At 44.6% G+C, this 20,810-nt stretch overlaps 1 protein-coding gene across 1 annotated transcript; it reads left to right on the top strand.

Annotated features, from left to right (window-relative positions):
- The first annotated feature begins 374 nt into the window (after positions 1 to 374).
- cox7a2l (cytochrome c oxidase subunit 7A2 like) lies at positions 375 to 19,701 on the top strand. Its single transcript, XM_072456357.1, has 3 exons — positions 375 to 534; positions 15,322 to 15,453; positions 19,272 to 19,701. The coding sequence occupies exons 1-3, from the start codon at positions 463 to 465 to the stop codon at positions 19,410 to 19,412; spliced, it is 345 nt and encodes a 114-aa protein (XP_072312458.1). The 5' UTR covers positions 375 to 462; the 3' UTR covers positions 19,413 to 19,701.
- The last annotated feature ends 1,109 nt before the right edge of the window (positions 19,702 to 20,810 follow it).

The raw sequence follows: 20,810 nt of genomic DNA, 5'->3' as shown, positions 1-20,810 counted from the left end.
TTTATTTATTTATGTATTTAATTATTTATTTATTTTAAAGAAGAACCATTCAAAAAAATTAAAATATAAGCTTATACTCTGAAAATTTGCATTAAGAATTGAATTAAAGTCAAAACACTGGACTTTACTTTACCACTGTCTATTTTAGGTTTGTGACGTTTACTAGTCCAGAACTTTTATTTATTTATTTATTTAATTATTTATTTTTTAAAGAAGAACCATTAAAAAAAAACAAAAAAACATATGAGCTGTATTCTCAAAATTTGCATTAAGAATTGAAATAAAGTAAAAACACTGGACTTGGACTTTACTTTACTTTACCGCTGTCTATTTGTACTCAGGCGCCCCACGTATAACCCCCCGTGTTACGTCACTTTACCGCGACCGTCGTAGCGAGAGGACCCTTCGCCGCCGGACTTTGCTGGACGTCAACACCTTTTCCCACGTCCTTCAGCAACCAAAATGTACTACAAATTCAGCGGATTCACACAGAAGCTAACGGGAGCGGCTCCGGCCACCGCGTACAGCCCGCAGGTAAGCGTCCGCGGCCGGCTTCTGTCCGACACCGAGCCGGTTACGGAAGAGGTTGACCTTCACGTTTCCCAACATCGCCGCAGCCGCACATCCATCAAACATATATCACTCCTAAAGTTACACATACGCCGTCGAGTTACTTTAAACGTTACTCTGTGTCATTTTAAGCTTATTTTTTAGTGATTAACCAAGTTTTTGGAGAAGTTGTGACGAGTGGATGAAGATCTGGGGCTCAGTGCTACATCCAATTAGCATGGAGCTAATCTGCTGTCACGTTTTCAACCCAGTAAAAGTATAACGTGGATAGTTCTGAGTGTCTATAGTAAATGTTAATGTTTATCTCGTACGTGAGTCAATAATGTTTAAATGTGCGCACTGGTAAATAGCTATAACTATGATGTGTTCTCAAAGAGTTCAAACTCCACAGACAAGACTTCTGCTCTATTAAACACAAACGACATTTTCAATTATTATTTTAAACTTCATGTGGAAATAAAAATGGTGTAAAAGTGTAGATGGGTCACTGTAAAGGTCAAATCAAATGTCACATCGTTATGTTGTGAATAAATATCCGCAAATATTTATATTGAGTAGATTAGTGGAAAACTTCTTATATATTGCGGGACAATAAAGGAATATCTTATCTTATATTGAACATGACAGCGTTGACGTCATTGAGGGTCAAATATATTACATATTTATGACTAATAAGTACGACGGAGTATAAGGGCCTACCCAAAAAAAAAAAGCAGGGGCACTACGAGAATAAAGTCCTTAATTAATGACTTTTTTCTCATTAATTAACGAGAAAAATCTTATTCAAAGACAATAAAGGCATAATGGTACAGTCCAGTAACTGCTCTGTTTTGTATGAACTGTGTTTAAAGCTATGAAGCTGATCAGCTCTGAGTCAAATGCATCTGTGGAGTCTTCATTACACAAACACGCCACCACCAGGACGCAAATGGCGCTTGGTTAAAAGTGAATACAAAAGCCCACAATCGATGTCGATCTTTATGATGCGGGACTTTTAGACATTACAAACAATCAAATCAATTTATTTTTGTAAGGCCCAAAATCACAACAACAGTTGCCTCTGAGGGCCACAGGGAGAAATGAATCAACAATGTCTGTGGTGGCGAGGGAGTCAGACAATGTCTGTGGTGGCGAGGGAGTCAGACAATGTCTGTGGTGGCGAGGGACAATGTCCCAGGGTCCTCTGTCCTTAGACTCTCCTTCTCGGCCAGGAAAAACTACAAAAAAAAAAACCTCTTTGGGAAAAAAGCGTAGAAACCTGGAGGAGTTCCAGTGAAGGAGAGATCCGACTCTCACAGACGGACACGAGGGAGACTGGAGCTGGACCCACTCTTCAGGCAGATGAGGGACCGACTGAGGCGAACTGGACCCACTCCTCAGGCAGATGAGGGACCGTCGGAGGCGAGCTGGACCCACTCTTCAGGCAGATGAGGGACCGTCGGAGTCGAGCTGGACCCACTCTTTAGGCAGATGAGGGACCGTCCACACAGGGCAGGGACCACTTCACCAGGGGAGGGGCATCTGGGTCCACAGGTCCTCAGGAGTGAGAGAAAGAAAAAGAAGGCGGTGAACAGTTTGCAAGTGGAATTAAAAAATAAATATTGTTTGATAGCATAAGTAGTCAGAAGAAGAGGATAGTGCTCAAGCTGTCATACATCCCCCAGCATAGTTACTCCTAGGGCAGCGTAGCTAAAGCTGTGGGTTTATGTTTCTGTTCCTAACTAGTCTGACCATAAGCTTTTTCGAAGAGGAACGTTTTAAGCCTGGACTTAAATGAAGAGACTGTGTCAGCATATTTAACATGGGTCGGGAGCTGATTCCATAACACAGGAGCTTGGTAGCTAAACGCTCTACCGCCTACAGTACTTTTAGAGACTCTTGGGACCACCAGAAGGCCAGCATTCTGAGAGCGAAGAGCTCTGTTTGGATGATATGGTTCTATAGCATCTTTCAGGTAGGATGGGGCCATGTCATTTATGGCTTTGTAGGTCAAGAGTAGAATTTTGAATTTGATTCTAGACTCGACGGGGAGCCAGTGAAGAGACTTCAGCACTGGCGTAATGTGCTCTCTTCTTTTTGTTCCTGTTAGTAATCTTGCTGCTGCATTTTGAACCAGTTGAAAGCTTTTTATGGAGCTTTTAGGACACGCTGCAAGCAGGGAGTTACAGTAGTCTAATCTAGTCGTTACAAATGCATGGATAAGTTTTTCAGCATCACTTTTAGGCAGGATTCTTCTGATTTTGGCGATGTTGCGCAAATGGAAATAGGCTGTTTTACAAGCTTGATTTATATGAGCTTTAAATGAGAGCTCCTGGTCAAATAAGACTCCAAGGTTTCTTACAGTAGAACTGGAGGCTACACTAACATTGTCCAGTGTGACTATCTGCTCAGATAGACCGTCTCGTAGATGCTTAGGGCCAAGCACAATGACCTCTGTTTTGTCAGGGTTAAGAAGCAGTTAAGTGTCATCCAGGTTTTTATCTCCTTCACACAAGCACTAAGTCTGTCTACTTGATCGCTCTGATCAGGTTTCATTGATAAATACAGCTGAGTGTCATCTGCATAGCAGTGGAAGTTAATGTCATGCTTTCTGATAATGTTGCCTAATGGCAGCATATAAAGAGTAAACAGAATTGGACCGAGTACCGAACCCTGTGGCACACCGTAAATTACTTTAGAGCTTGGTCAGGAGCTCTTGTTTACATTAACAAATTGGTACCTATCAGATAAATAGGATGTAAAGCAGCTGAGGGCGGGGCCTTTGACACCTTCATCACATTCTAACCTCTGCAGTAAAATGTTGTGGTCGATGGTGTCAAACGCTGCGCTGAGGTCCAACAGGACCAGGACTGAGACCAGTCCATCGTCAGCGGCTAATAACAAATCATTTGTGACTTTAACTAGTGCAGTTTCAGTGCTGTGCTGGGCTCTGAACCCTGACTGGAAAACTTCAAATAAGTTATTGTCCTGCAGGTGGCGACAAAGCTGTTTTACTACAACTTTTTCAAGGATTTTAGAGACGAAGGGAAGATTTGAAATAGGTCTGTAGTCGGGATCTAGATTAGGCTTTTTCAGAAGAGGTTTAATGACTGCATGTTTGAAGGACTGTGGAACATAGCCACTTTCGAGTGAAGTATTTATTATATTAAGAATAGGGTCTATAATTAGGGGGAGAATGTCTTTGAGGAGTCTGCTTGGAATGGGGTCTAGGACACAAGTTGAGCTTTTAGAGGACATAATGGCTGAAGTTACCTCTGCTTGATCAACAGCTGTAAACCTTTCTAAGTTTACAGGTGGATTTATATGGGACGTTAGATTTACAGCTTGGGCTAGTTCAGGGCTAATAGCGGAGGTAATTTCATCTAATTTATCTCTGATTGTTTTTATTTTATTGTTAAAAAATAGGAGGAAATCATCAGAGCTGAGTGTAGCTGGGATTGAGGGCTCTACTGCACTGTGACAGTTTGTTAGCCTAGCTACAGTGCTGAAAAGGAATTTAGTGTTACTTTTGTTGACTTCTATTAGATTTGAATAATATCTGGTTTGGGCCTTACGCAGAGCCTGCTTATAGGACAGCAGGCAACTTTTCCATGCTTTTAGGGATTCTTCGGTGTGAGAGCGACGAAATAATCCCTCTAACTTTCTAACTCTTTGTTTATGTGAACGCAGTTCTTGGTTGTACCATGGGGAGGCGCGCTTTGGCCTAATGACCTTCTGTTTTAACGGCGCTACAATGTCAAGAGCAGACTTCTGAGAATTCATGGTCAAGTCGACACATTGATCACTTAAACTGGGACTAAAACTGTTCTCAGCAGGATCACATGACATGTCACTGAATATTGGCTCCATTATTTCTTTGAATTTTGAGATAGATTTTTCAGATATTGTCCTTTTCATTATAACTTTATTTTGTGGGACTGGATGATCTTTAAGAATAAACTGAAAGGTAATTAGGAAATTATCTGACAATATAGGGTTTTGAGGGAAGACAATGAGGTCACTAATCTCTGTTCCATACGTTAGGACAAGATCCAGAGTGTTCTTGTGAGTGTGAGTCGCTTTATTTACATTCTGAGTGAAACCAATGCTGTCTAACAAGGCGCTGAAGGCATTACTGAGAGCGTCATCACTCATGTTCATGTGGATATTAAAGTCTCCAGCTATAACTATTTTATCCCAGGCTAACACTAAGTTTGATATAAAGTCAGACAACTCTGTTAAAACTCTGAATAGGGACCAGGAGGTCGGTAGATAACTATGAACAAAACTCCTTTTTGGTTTTTCATATTTGGACATGTGATTGACAGCATAAGGCTTTCAAATGAGTGAAATGCATTGTTAATTTTAGGGCTCATGAGTAGGCTTGAGTGTGAGATCACTGCCACACCACCACCTCGGCCTGTGCTCCTGGCAGTCTGAAAGTTAACATGGGTGGGGTTAACATGGGTGGGTGGGGTGGACTCATTTAGTCTGACGTAGTCATCTTGTTGAAGCCACGTTTCAGTTAGAGCTAGAAGATCTATGTTATAGTCACTAATTAATTCATTAACTAAGAGCGATTTGGAGGAAATTGCTCTAATGTTTAGCAGTCCACATTTTACGTGTTTATTCATTTGTGTATTTGTGTCATTTGTGATTGTTATTTTCCTTAAGTTATTTGGTCTGACGCCTGAAATATTTTTTCTGAGATGTGACTTTTTGGCATTATTTGTACGAGGGACACGAGGGACACACACAGTCTCTATCTGTCTCTATCTGTCTTGAATCTGAACACTTCACATGTAACAGAACGGGCGAGAGTTCAGCGACAGAGGAGCGTCTTAAACTGCTGCTCTGCGCCTGGGGCTCATCCCTAGATGGTCACTTAATCACAATCATTTCCCCGGTGCAGTGCCCCAGGTCCTGGACCTGTAAAATGACACAGCTCATGCCATGTTGTATGGATGATGTATGGATGATGTATGGATGATGTATGGATGATGTATGGATGATGGTGTGTGCGTAAAACATCGCTTTTTGGCTGTGCCAAACACGATCCGGGCGTCAGGAGGAGCTGACGACAGATGTTTTGTGTTTTGTGTGTTTTACTGACTTTGTCTAAGAGATGACAAAAGGTTAGAATCGGAGCATAAAACTTAAGTGCACACAATGGGCACGTGAGAAGAGAAACAACACTATAGAGGAGAACATGTGTGAATATAACAGCGAGGCTGCTCCTCCTGTCTGGGGGCGGCTGTGGCACGGAGCACGGCTGCTGTTTGAGCTCATGATCCACTGCAGCTGCATCATGGGGAAAGTAAAGCGTTTATCCAACAGTCAGTGGATGATGCGTAACAGGAAAGGTGCTGCTAAACGCAGTGTCTTGTCTTGTAATAAACACACGTAAGACATCGTTTTAAAGGCCAGGAAACACTTTAACATCTATTTCAGGCTTTTATGTAGTTCTAAACTGTCAGCTCATTCCAAGCTCGTTCTTGTGTGTCCTGACCGTGGTGCTGAAAGTGAACATGCTCACGTGACTTTGAATCGGCCCCTTTTTTCTCGTTAAAGGCGGTATGGACGATTTTTCGGCGATTTGAGAACGCAGGCGGAAGTGCACATGCCACTCCCCCGTGTGGACTGATACAACACACACGTGCGTTTGTTTATTAGCACAACGGAGCGCATGGCTCGTCTCCCGTAGATTTCTGTCCACTTCTGCGTCAGCTCGAACTGTCTTTCTCCATCTTCATTTTGCCCCGTACACTGAGGGAACTATATTATGATAGATCCATGCGCTTAGGCACGCGGAAACGTGGGGACGAACCTGACGCGGCTGCAGGTGAGCGATAGGTGCGTTTTATGATTGACACGTGGCAGGACAAATGATTTATCCACGCCACGAGGAAATATGATAGAAAAAAATCGTCCATACCACCTTTTAATTATGACTTTTTTTTCTCATTATTTAATGAGTTTGTCAATTTACGACTTTTTTCTCATTAATTAGCGTATTTTTTCTCTTTAATTAATGACTTTATTCTCGTAGTGCAGCGCTTTTCTTGGTTGGCCCTTATACTCCGTCGTAAATAAGAGATGCTATAGGTGGGAAAGATATTGATACAATTATAATATATATATGTAGGAGTATTTTGTCCATAATTAAACAAACTATTTTAAAAAGACCGAAACATCATGTGTAATCTTCCAATCAAGGAATAAACTGATATTTTGTCCTTTTGTGGTTAATCTTATGGTTCATTCATGGTACCGTATTCCTTATGCATTGTTTAAATTATTGTTTGAATATAGTTATTGCCCGCTCCTACTATTTACTCAATGTTTCAGTCTGAGATTGTGTTGTAGCTCATGTTTTTTACAATATGGCTTTAGAAAAAGGGTTTAACGGGATTATCCTTCTTCAGGGTTATTGTGTTAGTTTCTGAGTTTGTGCAATTATTTAGGAAATGTAACGTCCTCTGCAAAGAAGAAAATGTCCCGTTCCTTTACCCTAAATATTGTGGGGTGCAGTAAACCCTGGTTTAAACCTCATATTTCACTCTTCTCTCAAAGGTTTACACTTCACTGAACCGAATCCTACTTTCAAATCACACACACACACAAAATAATAATCCCAAATTGTGCTGCCCCAGTTTTCAATTGAATCTTTTCTTGTAATATATTTCCACTACAATTTATCACACATCCATTTTCACAACTCCATTGCACCCGTCCGTCTCTAATGGTTAGCTCTGTCTGGCCTTTGCGAAGGTTTTATCACCAGAAAATAACCTCGTTCGGCTCATCGTGGCCTTTATTATTGCTTTGTCCTTTATCTCACTCACTGCGATTGTCTGTCTGAAGGCCACGCGCTCTTTTAACTGTGGCTAGTTTTGAGTTTAGAGAATGAGTGTAAATATAAAATGATCCAGGCTGTGTTTAAGAGGCAGTGTAAGTAAACGCAGTGCAAAGATTAAAAATAGTCTGTGTTCTGCTTTAGACATACGCGTGGGTTCCGTGTCGCTCTGAAGCAGTGATTCTTTCTGCTCGCTGCTCCTCGCTAAGAGCTTAATTCGTTTTTCTTTTTAAATTTGGTAGTTTCTGGTTTCTTCCAGCGTCCTCGAAGGCCCCCTCGGAGTCGGATCGTTTGTGTCCCGCTCAGATTGAGTTTGAAGTGCCTCCTCGACTCGCGCTGATCCTGGAGGAAGCGGCTTCACCCCGCCACAGTTTAGAAAGAATAAATCGCATTATTATCTTATTTTATTTTAGCACATGTGGAGGCGGAGAGTGGGAGCGAAACACATTTAATCCGACGCATCGGGCGGAAGACGCGCGATCTGCAAGCTGAGGCTCGCGTTTTATGTTCCCATTGCACAATTGTCGATGTTTTGTTGTGTTTTTTTGCGGCGAAGTCTGATCAGTTCTCGGGGAAAATAACACGCAGGTTTTATGAGAGCGTCGGACAGGAAGCCGCAGCTTTGATTGTCATCTGACGACTTCATGTATCGACAGGCCCAGTGTCGTTGCCTCCGACCAAAATATAACCAGGATTGAAGCGAGTGCGGAAATGTATCTTATTATTCTTATTATATATTGACAAAAAATCATGTACATCTCTATATCTATCCTTTTGATCATCCAGGTAACAATATTCAGATAGTTAAGTTTTCAGTCCAATGTCTTTAAACATATTCATTGTGATTTAATTTATTCAGACAGATGTGAAAAGTGCAGAAATATCACCGTATATCCTCTTTTCCAACTTAATTTTTAGATTTTTGTTGCTTTTTTACGATAAACATGAAGATATTCAAATGCTGCATACATTTAAAACAACAAACACATTATTACCTACGTTTGACACAGTGCCCACTTCTAATTTTAATGTTATTCGTTTCTAAATTCTAATTCGTTGCTCTCTGTGACTTTTCTGGTGGAGAGTCTGAAATTTTCTTTATCTGAAACGCAGCAGCTGACTCCACCAAACCAATAAAAACGAAAGATTTAAACCAGACGGTGGGACACGACAGCTAATGCAAATATTCATGATACAAGCGCCACCACTATTTCATTTTAAATACAAAACTGGAGCGTTGACATTTGAGAGACACTAAAATATGAAGTGCTAAACTTAAACAAGAGTCAAATGCCCCTCCTTGAACCGACACCTTAACGTGGTGGAGGGGTTTGAGTGCCCGAATGATCCCGGGAGCTATGTTGTCGGGGGCTTCATGCCCCTGGTAGGGTCTCCCAAGGCAAACAGGTCCTAGGTGACGGGTCAGACAAAGATCGGTTCAGAAGCCCCCTATGATGACAACACGAACAAGGCAGTTTACGTCACCCGGATCGGCGTCACCGGGGCCCCATCCTGGAGCCAGGCCTGGGATGGGTGCTCCATGGCGAGCGCCTGGTGGCCGGGTCTTACCCCACGGGGCCCGGCCGGGCACAGCCCGAAAGAGCGACGTGGGGCCGCCCTCCCGTGGGCCCACCACCCGCAGGAGGATCCATAAGGGGCCTGTGCAGAGAGATCTGGGCGGCAGTCGACGGCAGGGGCCTGGGCGACCAGATCTCCAGACACAGAGACTAACTCTGGGGACATGGAATGTCACCTCGCTGGGGGGGGAAAGAGCCTGAGCTTGTGCGGGAGGTTGAGCGATACCGACTAGATATAGTCGGCCTCACCTCCACGCACAGTTTGGGCTCTGGAACCCATCTCCTCGAGAGGGGCTGGACGCTCCACTTCTCTGGTGTTGCCCGTGGGGAGAGGCGGCGGGCTGGTGTGGGCTTGCTGATAGCCCCTCAGCTCAGCCGCCACGTGTTGGAGTTTACCCCGGTGAACGAGAGGGTCGCGTCCCTCCGCCTTCGGGTGGGGGACAGGTCTCTCACTGTTGTGGCGGCCTACGGGCCGAACAGCAGTGCAGAGTACCCGGCCTTCTTGGAGTCCTTGGGAGGGGTACTGGACAGTGTACCGACCGGGGACTCCGTTGTTCTACTGGGGGACTTCAACGCCCACGTGGGCAATGACAGTGACACCTGGAGAGGCGTGATCGGGAAGAACGGCTTCCCCGATCTGAACCCGAGCCGTGTTCAGTTATTGGACTTCTGTGCTAGCCACGGATTGTCCATAACGAACACCATGTTCAAGCACAAGGGTGTCCATCAGTGCACATGGCACCAGGACACCCTAGGCCGGAGGTCAATGATCAACTTTGTTGTCGTGTCATCTGACCTCCGGCCGCGTGTCTTGGACACTCGGGTGAAGAGAGGGGCAGAGTTGTCAACCAATCACCACCTGGTGGTGAGTTGGATCCGCTGGCGGAGGAGGAAGCCGGACAGACTTGGCGGACCCAAGCGCATTGTGAGGGTCTGTTGGGAATGTCTAGTGGAGCCCTCTGTCAGTAGGGTATTCAACTCGCACCTCCGGGAGAGCTTCTCCTATGTCCCGGGGGAGGCTGGGGACATTGAGTCCGAGTGGGCCATGTTCTCCGCCTCCATTGTTGATGCGGCTGCTCGGAGCTGTGGTCGCAAGGTCTCCGGTGCCTGTCGTGGCGGCAACCCCCAAACCCGGTGGTGGACACCGGAAGTAAGGGATGCCGTCAGACTGAAGAAGGAGGCCTATCAGGCCACTCTGGCTTGTGCTTGTAGGTCTCCGGAGGTCATCGGCGGGTATCGGCAGGCCAAGCGAGCCGCGGCTCGTGCTGTCGCAGAGGCAAAAACCCGGGCCTGGGAGGAGTTCGGGGAGGCCATAGAGGAGGACTATCGGTCGGCACCAAAGAAATTCTGGCAAACCGTCCGGCGCCTCAGGAAGGGGAAGCAGTGTCTCACCAACACCGTTTACGCTGCGGGTGGAGGCCTGCTGACCTCGACTGGGGATGTCGTCGGACGGTGGAAGGAATACTTTGAGGATCTCCTTAATCCCTCAGTCACGTCTTCCAAAGAGGAAGTAGAGACCGGGGACTCGGAGGCTGGCTCATCCATCACCCAAGCTGAAGTCACTGAGGTTGTTCGCAAACTCCTCGGTGGCAGGGCTCCGGGGGTGGATGAGATCCGCCCTGAGTACCTAAAGTATCTGGATGTTGTAGGACTGTCTTGGTTGACACGTCTTTGCAACATCGCGTGGCGTTCGGGGACCGTGCCTCTGGACTGGCAGACCGGGGTGGTGGTCCCTCTGTTCAAGAAGGGGGGCCGGAGGGTGTGTTCCAACTACAGAGGGATCACACTCCTCAGCCTCCCGGGTAAGGTCTATTCCAAGGTACTGGAGAGGAGAATCCGACCGATAGTCGAACCTCTGATTCAGGAGGAGCAGAGTGGTTTTCGTCCCTGTCGTGGAACACTGGACCAGCTCTATACCCTCCATCGGGTGCTCGAGGGTTCATGGGAGTTTGCCCAACCAGGGTTAGGGTTTGTGGATCTGGAGAAGGCTTTCGACCGTGTCCCTCGGGGTGTCCTTTGGGGGGTGCTCCGGGAGTACGGGGTCCGGGGCCCTTTGCTCAGGGCTGTCCGGTCCCTGTATGACCGGAGCAGGAGCTGTGTTCGCATTGCCGGCAGTAAGTCAGACCTGTTCCCAGTGCATGTTGGACTCCGCCAGGGCTGCCCTTTGTCACCGGTTCTGTTCATAATTTTTATGGACAGAATTTCTAGGCGCAGTCAGGGGTCGGAGGGTGTCCGGTTTGGGGACCACAGGATCTCATCTCTGCTGTTTGCAGACGATGTTGTCCTGATGGCTCCATCAAACCCGGACCTGCAACATGCACTGGGACGGTTTGCAGCAGAGTGTGAAGCGGCTGGGATGAGAATCAGCACCTCCAAATCCGAGGCCATGGTTCTCGACCGGAAAAAGGTGGCTTGCCCTCTCCGGGTGGGTGGGGTGTCCTTGCCCCAAGTGGAGGAGTTCAAGTATCTCGGGGTCTTGTTCACGAGTGAGGGAAGGATGGAGCGTGAGATCGACAGGCGGATCGGTGCAGCGGCTGCAGTGATGCAGTCGCTGCATCGGACCGTTGTGCTAAAGAGGGAGCTGAGCCGAAAGACAAAGCTCTCTATTTACCGGTCGGTCTACGTTCCTACCCTCACCTATGGTCATGAGCTTTGGGTAGTGACCGAAAGAACAAGATCGCGGATACAAGCGGTCGAAATGAGTTTCCTCCGCCGTGTGGCTGGGCGCTCCCTTAGAGATAAGGTGAGGAGCTCGGCCACACGGGGGGAGCTCGGAGTAGAGCCGCTGCTCCTCCACGTCGAGAGGAGCCAGTTGAGGTGGCTCGGGCATCTGTTCCGGATGCCTCCTGGGCGCCTCCCTCGGGAGGTGTTTCAGGCATGTCCCACCGGGAAGAGGCCCCGGGGAAGACCCAGGACACGCTGGAGAGACTACGTCTCTCGGCTGGCCTGGGAACGCCTCGGGATCCCCCCGGAGGAGTTGGAGGAAGTGTCTGGGGAGGAGAAGTCTGGGAGTCCCTGCTCAGAATGCTGCCCCTGCGACCCGGCCCCGGATAAAGCGGAAGAAGATAGATGGATGGAAGAGTCAAATGCATTTCAGAACTTGTTTGATCATTTTTAGGCCCGAGCCCCAGCAGGGCGGAGGGCCTATTGCTCCCGCAACGCTGCCGAAGGCAGCGTTGCAACTGTCGAAGGCATGGATCATGCATACTTACTCCTGCTATGACAGAAATAGTCAACAATTTGTGAATGGGCATAGCCCATTCACAAATTGTTGACAACAGCAGCGCGAAGCGCTGCATTCCTCCAAAAACCCTCCTGGCATCGTCCTGTACGCGAGAATCCATGCCGCAGGCATGGGCCATGCTTGTATCTGCTCAAATCAATGGAAGTCTATGGGGAGTGGGCGGGGCATCCCGACGGAATGGGGAGTGACGAGCGCGTAAGCGCTCGTAATGATGATTCCACCCCATGGCGGCATGGGGAAGGCTTAGAGCTTTCAAACGATGTATAATTTGTTGTTATAGTGGAAACGGCTATATTGTTTTTGCTAAAAATATTATTATTTTTATTTTTCTTGTTCTTCTGCTTTTTGAGCTCTAATTTGACCCCCTGAACATGCTCAAAAACTCACCAAACTTTGCCCAAAATTCAGAATCGGCGAAAAATTTGATTTTTTCTGGGCCATTTTTTTTTTTTCGTTAAAAAATGGCGCGACAGCGCCACCGACAAAAGTCAAAATACATTGCGCCTATGGGAGACGCCCCGAGGTCAACTTTGTCGTAAAGCTACGAAATTCGGGACACGCATTCCTCTCGTGAGGACAAAAAAAAATATTATTGTGGCCACGCCCCCAGACTTACCCTATGGCCGCCATCTTCCTTTGAAAATGAAAACAAGCTGAGTTAGCCATTTTGTTTACGTCAAACTTTGACGAACTCCTCCTAGGGCGTTTTGCCCACCGACTTCAAAATCGGCGTACGTCCTCTGGACAAGTGGGACATCTAAAGTTATCCAATTTTTTGAGATACCTTTTACGGTCTGTGTGCGGCGCAGCCGCAAAGTTGGACAACTTATTTTGGAATATTGCAGATCTAAAAATTGTTCCCATTTGATCAAAACCAGTCCGATTAGGACCAAATTTGAATCAGTTGTTAAACTTTCTAGTTTGGACCAGTTTAGGCTGACAAAATTGAAATGGGCGCGATAGCGCCCCCTACAGAGTGACCTTTAAATTAACATTGAAGGTCAAAAATTAGTTTTACCAAAATTGTCTAAACTTTACCCAAAATTCTACTTTGCCGTCCCAATCACAAAAGCCAATCACAAAAATGCCTAATTTTTTACGGCGTAGTCGTAGCGATGACAGAAACCTCCCATGTTATCCCTATGGGAAAACCGCTAAATCTCTCGAATATCCACATTTTTATGTTTTACACTTTAACGAAGTCCTCCTAGTGCGTTTTGCCCACCAACCTCAAAATTGGTGTACGTTCTCTAGACAAGTGGGGCATCTAAAGTTATCCAAATTTTAAGGATAACTTTTACGGTCTCTGTGCGACGGAGCCGCAAACGTTTTCCAGAATTCTGACTATTTGGCCTTCAGAGTGGTCTATAAACAATAGAGTTTTTCCAAATGACATGATATTTTGAACAAAATTCTAATTTGCCATCCTGATCATAAAAGTATGAGAGCCAAAGTCATATTTTGTACGGCGTAACCGTAGCGTTGACAGAAACATCCCATGTTATCCTTATGGGAAAATCGTAGAATCGCTCAAATCACCACATTTTTACGCTTCACACTTTAATGAACTCCTCCTAGGGCGATTGTCCGATCAAGTTCATATTTGGAGAATATCATCTACACAAGCGGGGCATCAAAACTTATCCATATTTTGATTCTAAGTGCTACGGTCTCTGTGTGGCGGACCCGCAAATATATGTCAGAAATGGGAAAACAGCGAAATCTCTAAAATGACCACATTTTTACGCTTCACACTTTAACGAACTCCTCCTAGGGCGATTGCCCGATCAAGCTCATATTTGGGGAAAATCATCTACACATCATCTATTTTGATTTTAAGTGGTACGGTCTCTGTGCCGTGGAGCTGCAAATATACTGTCACAAATGGGAAAAATGCCAAATCCTTGAAATGTTCACATTTACGCTTCACACTTTAACAGACTCCTCCGTGGGCAATAGCTCGATCAAGCTTTACTTTGGGAAATATCATCTACACAAGCGCGGCATCAAAAGTTATCCATATTTTTATTCCAAGTGCTAAGGTCTCTGTGCGGCGGCGCAGCAAATTTGACTGACACTTGTGTTGATTTGCACTGGATTGGCCATGTCCAATGTGTCCCCGTCTGTCAAGTTCTTTTTTAATTCAACACACAATAAGGGCGCCATCTTTATCAAGTCGAAAGCGCAGAGTCGGAAGGCCGGCGGCCCGCGAGGGCCGTTGGATGCCGCTTGCGGCTTTAATTGTGATTAGATTTGCTACTGAAGAAACTGTGTTCAACTGTAGAAGTAGGAGGGTCCTGGCTAGATTCACATCTATGCTGGACCATGAGTCTCACCCCCTGCAGGACACTCTCTCCGCTCTGGAGAGCAGCTTCAGTGAGAGACTGATCCACCCTCGATGTGCGAAGGAAAGGTTCCGTAGGTCTTTCCTTCCTGCTGCTGTCAGACTTTATAACAAAAACTGTTAGTACTGAACACTCGCAATACTGACCTAACCTAATACTGATGTGCAATTCTGTCATATGTGCAATTGCTGTTGGAATTCATGTGCAACATATGTGCTGTCGTGACACACATTCATGTGCAATTACTGTCGTGATCACATGCAATGGTATTTATGTATTTATTTGTCTATGGGAGTTTTTATTTATTTATAGGAGATCTTCTACTGAAAGTGTTTTTCAGACTTCCTATAAGTGATCTGTTCTTCTGTATCTACCTCTGTATCTACCTGCGTTGCACCAATGAAATTTCCCCATGTGGGACAATAAAGGAATATCTTATCTTATCTTATAAAGACGAGAATGAATATCTCTATAATGCAAAAAAAAAAAAAACATGTATCTGAAATGTGCCTCTAAATGTCTCGGTTGAGGTTCAGGTGTTGCAGAAAACATGATTGGACCATAAAATGTACCAAAAAAAGGCAGAAATACCGGTTTATCTTCATATCCTTGTTCTGCTTTAACACTTAATACTCTAACTTTACACATCTCCAAAACAACAATTGGGATATTATCAGTTTTTACACCTCTCGAAGCCTCACGATGTTGGAAAATACTGATTGGTGACGTTTTCCTTGTTCCGTGTTGCAGGGGCTGAAGCCGGGCCCCCCGGAGCCCCCCGCCATGATCTTCGCCACACCGACCAAAATGGTGTCCGAGACCGGGACAGTGGTCGAGTACCTGGGGGCCAACAAGGTGCCAGATCTGCAGCGGTTGTTCCAGGTACAAACTAACACGGTGGCATTGAAAAGGCATCACATTTACTGTATTTACCGGAGTGTAAATCGCACCGGAGTGTAAATCGCACCGGAGTGTAAATCGCACCGGAGTGTAAATCGCACCGGAGTGTAAATCGCACCGGAGTGTAAATCGCACCGGAGTGTAAGTCGCACCGGAGTGTAAGTCGCATTTTGAGGAAATTTATTTTGCTAAAATCCAAGACCATGAACAGACATTTCATCTTGAAATGCAGTTTAAAATAATAAGATATGAGAGAACATGGTGAATAGGTGTATGTATGCTAACGCTAACACCTTCAGCTACATGACGTATGCTAACGCTAACACCTTCAGCTACATGAGGCACAGACAGAACTGTGGTAAGTGTCTGGTATGTTAACGTAACATATGAACAGTTATTCAGATAACTATAGCATAAAGAACATGCTAACAAGTTTAGCAAAGCATCAGTTTTACCCCAAATCACTAAATCCACTGAATTCTTCTTCCTCTGTGTCACTTCTAAACAACTCCACAAACTCCAGAGGAAGAGGAAGTGCAGATTCTTCTTCTGTGTCGCTTAGAGCCTAGAGCACCCTCTTGCGGTTGTTATGGGAAAATAACAATATCACATAAAAGTTGATCTAGAGTATAAGTCGCACCCTGGCCAAAACTGAAAAAAGATGTGATTTATAGTCCGGAAAATACGGTACTTGGATGTTTTAACTTTACTTTGTCACTTTGGAAAGGTAATTTGATCATATTTGTGCTTCTCACCAAGAATCTCAAATCTAATTAAAAGACCACACTGACTCCACCTATTTATTGTTGTTGCAGTTGAAAGGTCTGCTGGGATTTTTGTTCCTATTATTTCCCTTGTGTCTGTGATTTGAAAAATAAAACGACTTTATAATTGAGTATTTTTCATCAAAACAAAATTGTATCGTAATGTTACTTTGAATAATGGCCAACTACAGTGAATTAGATTACTGTAAACAAAACCATTGCAGTGTCCTAAGTAATTCCTTTGTACCTCTGTTATGAATATACATCAAATAAAGATAAATACATATGTAAATCAATAGTTGTTACGGCCGTTTAACTTACTGCAGCTTTTATTCCAAATACTTAATCTGTTATTTTCATTAAACTAGGACTTCAATTCACCACATTTTGTTTTGCCATTCAGAAACTTTAATTACATTGTCATTTCACAAGCACATCAAAGTTACATTTTGCATTAGTAATGACCACAATATTAACTTGGGTTGTATTTGCACAGCGTATTAAAATGAAGCATGGCGTTCTCACTCGTGAACCACAGTTTGCGGCAGATTGTGACCCACCGAACACGCTTTTGACGGCGGTAAAATGTAATACATGAAGGGCGTTTAATCAGTGCTTTCACTAATGACAGACCCTCCCCCAGGAATTAACACGTTTAAACATAATGATTGATGATTAATGTTGGTTTAGAAATTAATGCCTTTGTCTTTGTCTCCAAATGTTAAATGATTGAGGTTTTAAGATGAGGTTTAGCTTCAGAGCTACTTCAGAACGTGCTGTAGGACGAGGTTTAGCTCTGGTTTAGTCCTGGTTTCCTCCTCCTCTAGAGCTACTTCAGAACGTGCTTTAGGACAAGATTTAGCTCTGGTTTATCTCTGATTTAGCTCTGGTTTCCTCCTTCTCTAGAGCTACTTCAGAACGTGCTTTAGGACAAGGTTTAGCTCTGGTTTAGCTCTGGTTTAGTCCTGGTTTCCTCCTTATCTAGAGCTACTTCAGAACATGCTTTAGGACAAGGTTTAGCTCTGGTTTAGCTCTGGTTTAGCTCTGGTTTAGTCCTGGTTTCCTCCTTATCTAGAGCTACTTCAGAACGTGCTTTAGGACAAGGTTTAGCTCTGGTTTAGCTCTGGTTTAGTCCTGGTTTCCTCCTTATCTAGAGCTACTTCAGAACATGCTTTAGGACAAGGTTTAGCTCTGGTTTAGCTCTGGTTTAGCTCTGGTTTAGCTCTGGTTTAGCTCTGGTTTAGTCCTGGTTTCCTCCTTATCTAGAGCTACTTCAGAACGTGCTTTAGGACAAGGTTTAGCTCTGGTTTAGTCCTGGTTTCCTCCTCTAGAGCTACTTCAGAATGTGCTTTAGGACACGGTTTAGCTCTGGTTTAGTCTGGGTTTAACTCTGGTCTAGTCTTGGTTTGCTTCCTAGCTTTCGGGTTGGACCCCCCTCAGGACCTGGTTTAGTCCTGGTGTAGTTTCCTGGGTTAAACTCTGGTAGTCATGGTTTAAAAAGCTCAAATGGACATGGGAAGTTGCCTCATTAAAGGCGCTCGCTGCCTGTTGTGCTGCTGCCGGGAGGAGGCCCCCTGCTGTCTGTAAGAGCCAACTGCAGCCAATAGGACGTCCCTTTTTATAATGAAGCGCCCTTCGATGCTGCGAGCTGGGTTTCTCACTCTGCAGATGTGTGATTGTGTGAAGTGGCTTTGCTGCCTGAATCCTGTGATGACAATGTGTTCTGATGTGTATATAAATGAAAGGAGTTTAGTTCTGCACCTGACAGAAGCTTTGGACAGGGTTTTGAAGGAGATGTATCAGCAGAAACAACTTTTAAATGGTTTTCATCACCATGGGGTACTGTAGGAGTAAAGATATCACAATATGAAATGTTAGTGTTACAGTTGGCGTGAGAGTAAACGTCACAATTTGAATGACTCACAGTTGGGGATGTCACGATGAAATAAATATTATTGTGATGAAAAACCTTACGATTTAACAATTATTCACCATTATTGAGACTGAAATCTGTCACCGTTCCTCAAGTTTGTGACCGGTTTTACAAAATTGAAAGAAAAAATAAGTTACCGGTTCATTTAGGTCTATTTTTGGACCATAAATTGAACTAAAAATACTTGATTTTACCCCTAAAATTGTCATTATTATTACTTTTTAGTTCTTACGATTATATTGTGACCTGAATAATCATTATTATCTATTAAACGAATAATCTCGACATCCCTGCTCACAATCACTGTTACCATAGTTACATATAACATAGTTTACTTTCATACACATCGTCCCATTCCAGCTTTATGAAATCAAACTTTCTAAATGATAAAGTAAAGTTAATGTGACATAAACAGATAAAAAAAAGCTTTGTAGTTTAAGTTGAAATAGCTCGCTTCTAAGATTTCCTTTTTTAAAATGACTATATGTGACTTGAATAATCACAATTGGAGGTTAATAGATTCATCTTGACTAAAATGAGCACTCAAACGTTTAAAGGAGCTGTATTCTCGATTGTTTTGATGAAATAAAGTGAGATTAGTTTCACCCCAGGACAGATGTATCGTAAAAGCAGCTCATGGGGTCAAAATGAGACCGCTGTGTGCCTCGTGTTGTAGAGCGTTTTATCCTCCGAGAACCCGGAAGTGCGCCGTTAGCATGCTAGCTACTCTTACCATTATCATCTCAACTCCGCCCTGGTTTCTGAAAGTTGTGACACAAGCGCTTATGAACTCATGGCGGGGGAATAAATGCTATGCTAGGAATGCATCAGGAACGTGTGCGTTACTAATCAACTGACAGTAAAAATCAGGTGCCGCGCCTTACCTTCTCATTTGTTCCGCTTACAGACCTGTACGTACTACGGCTTTTTGAGAAATGTACTGGATCACACACAGAGTTCAAAAGTGTCTAACATCCGCGGCTCGCTACTGCGTTTGGAGTGACGCTGATTGATTAAAACATTACAAAAATCACAAAATCGTGAAGCAAAAACACGGTTAATCAAGAGTTTCTACTAATATTCTCCGTTTTTGCCTCTTGCAGAAGTCTGACGGCACGCCGGTCCACCTGAAGGGCGGTTATGCCGACAAGCTGCTGTACCGCACAACCATGGCTCTGACAGTAGGGGGCGTGCTGTACTGCATGATGGCGCTCTACATGGCAGCGCAGCCGAGGAAGAACTGATGCAGGAACGACACTTCTACCGCCCCCCCGGGTCACCGCTGCCGTCGCCCCCGGGTCACCGCTGCCGTCGCCCCCGGGTCACCGCTGCCGTCGCCCCCGGGTCACCGCTGCCGTCGCCCCCGGGTCACCGCTGCCGTCGCCCGAGTGCATTTTTATACCTTCAGGTTGTTGGGACTCATAAATCTAATGGACGGCGACCAGATTTCACAACTTCACATAACTTATACCATGTCGGTTTTCCGTGTATAAAGATGTCTATGAATAAATTGTAAAAAATAAAAATGGAAAAACTACTTCAATGCTTTTGTCATTTATCTTTTTGTCTCTTTGTGAAATAACGATTAAAGGTGCGGTACCTCATTTTAAAATAACAGAAGGTATGAAACTATCTAACTTGTTCATAGCTCTAAAAAACCCTTTGGCGCATCAACTTTGAATTTCTTGCTTTACAACAGTGTTTACAGACGGGAGAGTAAAACAAGGTGGACCACCTCAGGACAGCCAATCAGCTCTCAGCACAAAGCGTTGCATCGTAACTCGCACGGCTCTTTCTCACATGTTTGCGATCTACAGAACGTTTGATCGTGAGATGAAAATGGCAAACAAGCTTTTTTTTGGGGGGGGTCACAAAGTCATGTTTTTACGATACACTTTATTGAGGGCGGGCCTTTAACTTTGGGGGCGGGCCTTTAACTTTGGGGGCAGCGATAGTTCATTTTGTAAACGCAACACAAATTATTCAACACTTAATTATACGAAGCATGTGAAATATGTGTTTGTTCTCAATTCGGTAAAAAAAAAAAAAAAAAAAAATTATTCTGGGATTAATTCACGAAATGTTACTACCGTATTTTCCAGACTATAAATCGCACCTTTTTCATAGTTTGGGCCGGGGAGGGATCCTGTCGCTTTGCCGACTCCGTCATCACAGTACGGCATTAACTCGGATCTATTTCTCATTCATTCAGGAAAATGTGTTTCTATTGCCCGAAATGCCTTCAAAAACAGTCACCTGACCTGCATCTTTACCTGGCGACACCCCCTGCTCGTTTCCATGGCGATACACACGTTAAATGCCACACTGTGAACCACTCCAGGCAAAGCAATAACATCTCCTCCTTCTGCCCTAATAGTTAATCTCACACAAAAGGACAAAATAAAAAAAAAAAACAGCATGGAAGCTGTTTCTTTAGAGGATGTTTGTTTTTGCTCATAAATATATATTAAAAAGACAAGAGGAAGTGTATTAGACGGTTAAGCAAATCCGCCCGGTTGCGAGAGAGCGAGCGGACGAGTGCAGCAGCTTGTCCGAACCAGTCATCCGTCATCGTCTCGAGTGTCGGATCCAAAAGGAGCAGCAGCAGAGTCCAGACGGCGTGCATCACTTTTACCACAAGC

The sequence above is a fragment of the Eucyclogobius newberryi genome, unplaced genomic scaffold, assembly GCF_026437365.1.
Source record: "Eucyclogobius newberryi isolate DKJ021-1_F unplaced genomic scaffold, fEucNew1.0.hap1 SCAF_20, whole genome shotgun sequence".
In the NCBI taxonomy this organism is placed as follows: Eukaryota; Metazoa; Chordata; class Actinopteri; order Gobiiformes; family Gobiidae; genus Eucyclogobius; species Eucyclogobius newberryi.
The sequence above is the reverse complement of the archived record's forward strand: the minus strand, read 5'-3'. Positions and strand labels throughout refer to the sequence as shown.

What these genes read in the sequence shown, in the direction of transcription:
- cox7a2l (XM_072456357.1), top strand. Translation starts at nt 463, where the DNA reads ATGTACTACAAATTCAGCGGATTCACACAGAAGCTAACGGGAGCGGCT. An exon ending in CCACCGCGTACAGCCCGCAG is followed by an intron (nt 535 to 15,321) that starts GTAAGCGTCCGC and finishes TCCGTGTTGCAG; the next exon opens with GGGCTGAAGCCGGGCCCCCC. An exon ending in ATCTGCAGCGGTTGTTCCAG is followed by an intron (nt 15,454 to 19,271) that starts GTACAAACTAAC and finishes TGCCTCTTGCAG; the next exon opens with AAGTCTGACGGCACGCCGGT.